The 9,810-nt window shown below is 37.6% G+C and overlaps 1 protein-coding gene across 1 annotated transcript; it reads right to left on the bottom strand.

Annotated features, from left to right (window-relative positions):
• Window positions 1–439: 439 nt before the first annotated feature.
• On the bottom strand, window positions 440–982 carry LOC145064263 (uncharacterized). The gene has a single exon (XM_079011743.1). It carries the CDS (start codon window positions 980–982, stop codon window positions 440–442), a length of 543 nt encoding a protein of 180 aa, XP_078867869.1.
• Window positions 983–9,810: the final 8,828 nt, after the last annotated feature.

Here is a 9,810-nt window from a genome sequence, read left to right as displayed (position 1 = left end):
CTCACCCAAACAAATAGGAGTCCAAAACCTCCTCCCATATAGAAGCTCAAAGGGAGGCATGCCAATATTGGAATGATGGTTGTTGCTGTAAGAAAACTCGGCCAATGGGACTATGGGAGATAGGAGTCGTAGCTCCCATCAAATTCGATAATGTAGGTACACAACATATTCTCGAGCGCCTGAATAGTCCACTCGCTCTGCATGTCTGTCTGTGGATGATATGCAATACTGAAATGTAACCAGATACCTAAATCCTCATGAAACTTCTTCGAAAACCTGGAAGTGAAACGAACATCCCTATATGACACAATGGAAGTCAACACCCCATGCCGAGCCACCATCTCTCGAACATAAACCTCAACAAGCTTCTCTGCAGAAGAGCTCTCTCTTATGGACAGAAAACAAGCACTCTTCGTCAAATTGTTCACTATCACCTAGATTACATCAAAACCCCTTTCGTAGTCTTTGGTAGTTTTGTAATAAATTCCATGGTGATCTGCTCCCAATTCCAAATTTGAACCTCTAAGGGCTGCAACTTTCCATGAGGGTGTTGGTGCTCAGCCTTGACATTCTTGCAGGTCAAACATCGTTCTACAAACCAGGCCACATCTCTCTTCATACATGACCACCTGTAACTATGCTTCAGGGTGAGATACATCTTGGTAGCCCCTACAGGAATAGAAAATCTTGAATTGTTGGCCTCCTCCATTAGTATCCATCGAGCGCCACCAGCATATGGTACCCAAACCCGCCCGTGAAGAGTCAAAAGCCCCCTTCTGTCAATATCAAAGGCTGAAATCTGCCAAATCACCCTCTCACTCTTTCGATACTCTTCCTTTATGGATTCTGACTGCGCTTCTTTGATAATTTCCAAAACTAGGGTCATCACAGTCATCCTCACACATACATCCCGAATCGGGACACTAACCGCCCTCCGGCTCAAAGCGTCATCCACCACATTGGCCTTGCCTGGATGATACATAATTTCACAATCGTAATCTTTCACCACATCCAACCACCTCCTCTACCTCATGTTCAGGTTAGGTTGATCCATAAGATATCTCAGGCTCTTATGGTACATGTAGATGGTACACCGAACACCATAAAGATAGTGACACTAAATATTGAGAGCGAAAACCACCGCCCGCAATTCCAAATCATGAGTGGGATACTTTTCTTCATGAGGCGTCAGCTTCCTCGAAGCGTATGCAATCACATGTCCCCTTTGCATCAATACGACACCCAACCCAGCAATGGATGCATCACAGTAGACCAAGAAATCCTCAACTCCCTTAGGGAGGGTAAGTACCGGTGCCTCACATAATCTCTAGCGGAGGGTCTCGAATGATGCATACTAAACACAACATCCTTCCTCATCAACTTAGTGAGAGGAACAAAAATCTTAGAGAAGTCTCGAATGAATCTCTAGTAATATCCCATCAAACCAAGGAAGATATAAATCTCAAATGAAGATCCAGGCACTTCTCACTGCATCACAGCCTCAATCTTCGCTGGACCGACCAATATACCATTATGGTTGACGAGGTGTCCCAGAAACTGAACCTCGCGCAACCAGAAATCAAACTTGAATAACATGGCATAGAGCCTCTCCAACATCAAAACTCCAAGAATCTCACGTAAATGCTCTTCGTGCTACTCTCTAGTCTTCAAATAGACCAAAATGTCATCGATGAAGATGATCACCAATCGATCCAACATGGGCCTACACACCTGGTTCATGAGATCCATGAATGCGGCCAGTGTGTTGGTGATCCCAAAAGGCATCACCACGAACTCATAATATCCATAGAGAGTTTGGAAGGTCGTCTTCTGAATATCCTCCTCTCGTACCCTCATATGATAGTAGTCGGACCTCAAATCAATCTTGGAAAACCAAGACGCCCCCTGAAACTAATCAAAAAGATCATCAATCATCAGTAACGGATAACGGTTCTTCACCGTTAACTTGTTCAACGCATAGTAATCAATGCACATCTGGTGTGAACCATCCTTCTTCCTGATAAAACGAATTGGTGCTCCCCGAGGATAACTGCTCAGCCGAATAAACCCTTTCCTAACAACTCCTAAAGCTGAGAATATAACTCATGCTTCTTAGGAGGTACAAGATGGTACGATGCCTTGGCAATCGGTGCCGCACCAGGGATTAGATCGATCCGAAACTCTACCTGCCTCGCAGGAGGCACACCAGGTAGCTACTTGGGAAAAACATCGGGGACATCACGTACAACAGGAACATTAGAAATAGAAATTGATCCCTTCTCCTCCACTAGATTATCCAATACATATGCCAAATAAACCATACACCCATGCTGTAAATTCTGTCTTGCCCTGGCGGCAGAACATAAGGTTGATCCCGACCTAGTACCCTCACCATAGATGGTCAACACTCCCCCACTATGATCTCGAACTGTCACCACTTGTCACTCATGGTCAATCAGAGCCCCAAACTGGATCAACCAATCCATAACCATGATCACACAAACTTCTCCTATTGCAATATCGATAAGATCTGTCGGATATACAACACCAAAAATTTCTAACATGCAACCCCGATAGATATCGGTAGCGTAGATGCTCATCGAGTATAGAGACCCTCAATGGCCTTTTCAAGGCCTCTCGCGATATATACTAAAACTAAGGCAGAAAGATGATGACACAAAACACCGACTCGCACCCGAGTCAAACAGTACAAACGCATGTACATAATTCACAAGAAAAGTACCTACACAATCAATAATATAAGAAACATAAATAAATCAGCAGAATAATAAGGAACACATACCATCCACGACGTCTGGAGCTATTTGGGCCTCCTCTGCTGTCAACAATAATGCTATCCCTCGAGCACTTGGTGTCTCGGCCTTCCCCTGTTGGCCATCAGTAATACATAGGGCCGCGGGGGCTGGAGTTTGAACCGCCCTAGATGCAAGATGAGGACACTCGAACATCAAATGACCTGTATGGTTGCAATTAAAGCAAACCCAAAATCCCTTTGGGCAGTCCTTACCTTAAACATTATCCCTGCTCAAGTGTATGTTGATGATATTATTTCTAGATCCAATGATGAGAGGTTAAGTTTTGAGTTCGTTGAAGTAATGGAGAAGAAATTTGAAATGAGCATGATGGGTGAACTAACTTTCTTTTTAGGTATGCAGGTTAAACAACTCACTAATGGATTTTTCTTTTGTCAAGCAAAATACATTGCAAATATACTAAAGAGATTTGGTTTCTCTATTAGAAAACCAATGAAGACTCTAATGTCCTCATCAGTATCTATATCTGCTGATCCAACTGGAACTGATGTGAATGTAACCTTGTATCAAGGAATGATAGGCGTAACGCCCCGTTCCTGGTACGCATTTTCAGCTACTAATATTTTATTTGTTAGAGCTACTCGACAAGTCGATAGCCCTAACTTAACAAGTATATGCCAGACAAAGCGCCAGTTTTAATGAGGCTACTCGACAAGTCAAATCCCAGACTCGACGAGTAGGCCAGGGTGGATGAAACCCTAATGTTTAGGGTTTTCACCCTATTTAAGCAACATTATGAGCCTCCTTTACAACCTCCATCACCTCCAGAGCATTAACCCCCAAAACCCTAATCCTCCATTTGTGAAATTGAGCTTTCTTTGATATTTTGAGTGTTATTTGGTGTACCTTGAAGCTAGCGGAAGAAGTAGAAGATAGAAGACTCAATGGATAAGGAGTAGATCCAGAATCTACACCCCATTTGCCATCTTTTCTGGTAATCAAGCTTCCAACTTGATCTTCTTTCTCTTAGATCTATTTGTCCCCATATTATGAAGGTTTTGACTCAAAAACCTTGGTCCTTGGTGTTGGAACGTCCCAAGTGGTTCATATCTCAGATCTAGTCACCCATGAGCTCCAGAAGCTCAAAGTTGCCACCTTTATTCAGTCATGTCCCCATTCTATGCATTAAGCCTTCATTATTAGCTAAGTTTTGGTGTTTAAGCCTCATAACACCATGTATGAATGTAAAGTTAGCAACTTTACGTGTAATGATAGTCTAAGGAGTTCAGGTCTATGAATTAGAATCATTGAAATGGATTATAATCGACTGATTGGATATGTCAAAAGGAGGACTCGGCGAGTCGGGTTGCAAACCCTAATTTTTCCTGGTTGTGAGTTGAACTGTTGAGTTGGCGAGGTGACTCAGTGGGTTGGACAAGACTAGGACTCGGAGGTTAAAGAACTCAACGAGTCATAGGTTGACTCAGCGAGTCGAGTTGTGAGTTGTATGGCTTCTGATTTCTAGAACTCAGCGAGTCAATAGGCTAACTCGGCGAGTAGGGTCAACCTAGAAGGTTGACTTTGACCAGGACATTGACTTTGACCAGGGGTAAAATGGTCATTCTACGATAAGAAGGATTATCAGATTTTTGATCAAGTGTTGTTATGAATTGATAGTCAGGAAGTCACCGGGACAGCAGTCAGGAAGTTCCTCACTTGAGTTTCAGCAGTCAGTCACACGAGGTGAGTTTTCCTCCAGTAGGAACGGGTCCAAAGCAACAATGCCCACCCGTTTATGTAGTAGAAATATGTCGAGGTTAGCCTGATGTAGTTTATATGTTTCCGAACTTTAGTCCGATGTCGGGGGGGTCCCGAGAAGTAGTTATGTATGTTTGATGTATTTGTGATTCATGTATGTTTATGTTATGTGTTATATGTTTCGGGCTTTGGTCTGATGTTGGGCAAGCCCGATGCAGTATATGTGATTATGTTATGTGTTTATGTTTATGTTTATGTTTATGTTATGTTCATTTTATTCCGGAATTTGGTCCGATGTCGGGCGGGGCCCGATGTAGTGGGCGGGGCCCAAGCTATTCCAGACTTCGGTCCGATGTCGGGCGGGGCCCGATGCAATGGGCAAGGCCCATTATATGCATATGTGTTTTGTATGGTATGTGGTAGATTGTTGGAGCTCACTAAGCTTCGTGCTTACAGTATTTAGTTTGGTTTCAGGTACTTCTGGTAGCAAGGGGAAGAGCTCGAGGTGATCGCATGGCACACACCACATTATTCATCCCGGGATTGTTTGAGACTCTGATATTTTATAATTTGTTTTTGATGCAGTATTTTGTATGATATTTTGTTACACATGACACTTGGTTTCTTATTGATCATGGATGATTATGGTTTTTATAATAATTTTCAAACGAAATTTTTGGATCATGTTTTTGGGATGTTTCAAGTTGGTATCAGAGCCTTGGTTTGAGGGATTCGGGCACACTTTCGGGTGTGTCTGAAATCAAACTAAGGAATTGGTATGAAATTTTTCAAAAGAAAACCATTTTTACAATAGAAACGAACTTTGAAAAAGAGAAAAGGGTGTGGTGCATGCAATCAGTCGAGCTCAAGTACGTACTCCAAATTTATCCATACGAGTTTATTCTATAATATGATTATCAGCTTACTTAGACACAACATGCTACATTAGGACTAAGGATCTAGGAAGGATGTCTTATGTGCCTGTTATATGTGTTCAGCTTTATGAGAATCACATGTTAGTACAAATCAGTCAATATGATAGCCAGAGTAGTATATGTTTGATTATGTGTACTTGATGCTCGGCATGTTGCTTGCTTTGTGCTTTTAGGAGTCTTAGTTGCCTTTCACTAACTAGTAAATGAATATGTTACATTACATATTGCGAGGAGTAAATAATTCCAGAAGGTTAGGTCTAGCTCTATTGCGCAGCTCTTGTTTGAGTCCAACTGTTGTAGGGTAGGACCTCTCATTAGAAGAATTATCTAGTCTTAGTGATATGTAATAATATTCACGAGCTAGTTAGGGGGAGGCAATAGGGACTTCATATGCAGCTGATAGCGGAGAGTGGGCTAGTGATTTCCCCTAGGGAAAGCCTAGGAAGAGTTCAGTCTGAGATCAACAATAGTAGTAGAAGAGACCTGGTGGAGTCAAGGCAGTCCTTGAGGAAAATACGGATAGAAGTGGAAGGTTGTATGGGCCCGTACTACTGAAAGTAGAGGATCCATACTCGAGTCAAGAAATCCTGAGATAAAACCAGAGAACTTGTAGTGTTTATGATTGTCACACCCCGCTAAAGCGGAAACACGAGGCGTGGCAGTATAAAGGGTTTCGTAGCAAAAGTTAAAAGACAACGCCAACCATAGTATTAAAAATCATTACAAATTTACAATGGTTTGAACAATTTTTAAAAGAAATTACAATATAAATTCAAAATACAACACATGCGAATGCTCCTAAAAGTGATGTGTCCCTAAGTGCCACTTACTCGATGATTCCTTAAAAAGCATGTAAAACGAACGTCAGCTATAAAAATAGTTGCTGAGTACTCACAGATTAAAAATAATAATATTGGTTCATGAATCGAAATCAAAGTTTTGATAAAAGTTTCCATAAATAAAAGTATATTGTTAAAATGAGTAAATAAGTTTGTATAAACAAAGTTCTTTGTCATCATGAGAGATAAAGTATGTTGCCCAAATAAGATGCAACGTTCATATTCTCATGGGAAATAAAGTTTGTTACTCAAACGAGTAAACAAGTTTCATTTGCTAAAATGAGCAATCAAGTTCGTCGCTACAAGGAGTAACAATTTCCTTGCTAAAACATGTATAAGTTTCCAGTAATAAAAGTTCGTTGTTGTAATGAGAAACAAAGTTTGTTGCTATAATGAGAAACAAAGTTCATTGTTGTTATGAATATTTAATGCACTAGTTTTTTTATTCATAATTCCTAATTTATCGCATCTAAACCACACCTTACAGGCAGTGAACCCGATCGAGTATAGAATAGCTTTGATAAGCAAAGGTGTCGAACACAAGGGGAACGATAGTGAATTAATTTAAAATATTTGATTATAGGTTACAAAACACACAAAAGGAATAAAGAAATGTTTTATTAAATCACAAACGAATAACTAAATAGCAAAACTCGATAAACTGACAGGAAAACAAATCTCTTCAGGTACCTTGGTTTAGATAAAGTACACCTTAAAAGCATAGACAATTGCATACACAAATTCATTTATTCATGTTCACCGATTCCTAAAATGATTAGATTCACGTTCACTATTACTAATCCTTTAGCAAACAAGTAAATTCAAAAAGTGATCAGTTGATTAAACTAACATGCTTCCTAGTGTTCAGTTCGTATCAAGCAAGACTTGTAATAATAGTTAATCAAATTACTAATTCAATTTAACCTCTTGTTGATGGTTTATCACAAAAGGCTCACACATTAACTTACTTATTTCCTAGTTAATCCTAGTTTCACATTCATTATTCCTAGACATATAATCTTGATGGTCATCAAAATCATAAGAGACAAGCAATCAAGCAGATGTTCATACAACTCAATATACTTGACAATTAACAGAAAATAATTATCATTAACACATAAGGATCTTTTAACAAGCTTGGCAAGATAAATTACACATAAATCAAACAATCAAATATAGCAATTAATCCAATAATCAAGGTTTTATTTAATCATAAACTCAAAGTAAATGGTTTTAACACCAAAATCAGAAAGTAAAAACATAATAGTATCACAGTGGAATGTTAAACATGGTCACGTTAACAAACCACATGATTACCGACACGAATCTGCTCCCTAATCCTTCCGATCTTCGCTCCTGTCATCTTAATGGCCTTCCGGCCGCCTTCTAGACCCTCAAAACGGCCAAATATATGTTTCTTGTCGACTAAGGATCGGTGGAAGTCGAAATCCCCCCTCTTGTTAGCTGATATTCGCTTTTTATAACCTTTGGAACCGACTTACGTACACTGGGCTTAAGTCGGTTTACGCTGAGCGTAGTCTGAATCCCATCGTGATAAGGAAGTTCGAATGCAAGCCCGGTACGTTGGGCGTAATTATATCTACGTTGGGCGTAGTCTTTTTCTAACCAGTACGCTTAGCGTACGTAACATTACGCTGGGCGTAATTGCATCCTTCAACATTTTCTTTCTTTTTGCTTCTAAGCCCGATTTCCGCTCCAATCTTTTCTTTTCTGCTCTATTGACAACTAATAGCTATAAATCATAATTCAAAGCATTATAAGTACCTTTCAATTCTAAATAAGAATAATAAAGGCTAAAATACTAAGATATAATGTACCAAAATATGTATAAAAATACACATATCAATTGCTATAATTAATAAACGAGTTTATTGCTATAATGAGAAACAAAGTTCATTGCTTTAATTAATAAACGAGTTTATTGCCATAATAAATAACAATTTTTTTTGTATTTATATGAGCAAACAATGAGTTCACAACCAAGCCTATGACTGACGCCCTATCAAGATCTATTCTTATCGTTCCATAGATTATAAGGTATCATGCACTCCAGCAATCAGGCGAGTGAGGAGTTGTCAATTCCTAATTGTGTTATCCATAATAACCATTGGCTCAAAGAGTTAATGGTTGGATTAAAGTGTAACGGAAGGGACTTAAGACGATAAGGCCTCATGTTTCAAGCTGCATAAACATACATAGCAAAATATAGCAATCAATTTTGATACAAATCAATTTGAATACAACGAACAATAAATAGTTTTTTAGACATGTTTTTCCACCCCAAAACATAAAAACCGAAAACAGGGGAGTACGTGAATACTCACAATACATTGAGATGATGCAAATGATGCCTTGAACTACGCTCCACTCGTACCACTATCGTTTTCCTACAATAATGGTATTCACTAGTGAGTCTGTAATCGAAATCTAACACTAGTATACTTACTACTACAATAGAATTATGTCAACATTGTGTCAAAAATTAATTTTGATAAGTTACAAACATTTTTCTGTGAAAATTAAATTTCAATGAATCAATTGTTATATAATAATTTAAGTGGAAAAATTCTCATTGTTGAAATGTTAATATTTAACATTTTAATGGGTGTTCCAATGATTAAATATTGAAAAAACTAAATCTGTTTAGTTCTAAAATTTCCCAAACTTTGAGTTTTAGTTTCAACTGAAGTCAAAGATGTTAAGGTAGTTTTTCTTGCACTTTTAATATGTCTAACTATTTTTCACCATTTTAATTTCTTGATTAACCATAATATTATGAAAAATACTAAACTGTTAATAAAAATTACAAAACTTCAGATTTTGGTTCTAACTGCATTAAAAGACTTCCAGAAAACTTTTCATGGATTATATATGTGTATAACCATTTTTCTTATATTTAACTCTCTAAATAGATAAAAATTCATGAAAAATAGCAATCAGTTAATAAAATTCCCCAAACTTTTTATAATACTGCCATTACGCATATTTAAGCTAAGAAAAATATAAAAATAGAATTCTAAACTATTTAACCCAAATTTATGATTTTTTGTGCATTTATTCTAATGAAAATGGAGATAAATAGAAAACAATTTCCAAAATTACCCAAACTTTGCTTAACACTGTTATTACACATATAGAATCTGTAAAAAATATAAAAAGTATTTTTCAATTAGTTTTGCTATTTTTATTTGTTTTATTTTCTTTAATAACCATTAATTGGTAAATAATTATCAAACAGTTAAAGTAAATTACCAAAAAAAATGTGTACTTCATTTACACCGTGCAATAATCCAGTAAAAATACCAATGGTGATTTTTATATAGAGTAATCCGATTTTGTGGATTTAAGTGTATTTAATCTTAGAAAATAGGATAAAAATAGTATAATGACTATAAAAATAATCTAATTTTTTATTTAGAGTTATAATATATTTTAAGGTCTTCTGGTAAATTTTCATGAATTTTGGATAAGTAGAAATATTGT

This window comes from Lactuca serriola, chromosome 7 (genome assembly GCF_051521515.1).
Source record: "Lactuca serriola cultivar US96UC23 chromosome 7, Lser_US96UC23_V15, whole genome shotgun sequence".
NCBI classification, from domain to species: domain Eukaryota; kingdom Viridiplantae; phylum Streptophyta; class Magnoliopsida; order Asterales; family Asteraceae; genus Lactuca; species Lactuca serriola.
Note: the sequence above shows the minus strand (reverse complement) of the source record. Positions and strands in the feature narration are given on the sequence as shown.

Bases quoted from the DNA above. Each gene is read 5' to 3' on its own strand.
- LOC145064263 (XM_079011743.1), bottom strand. From the start codon at position 982: ATGTATCATCCAGGCAAGGCCAATGTGGTGGATGACGCTTTGAGCCGG.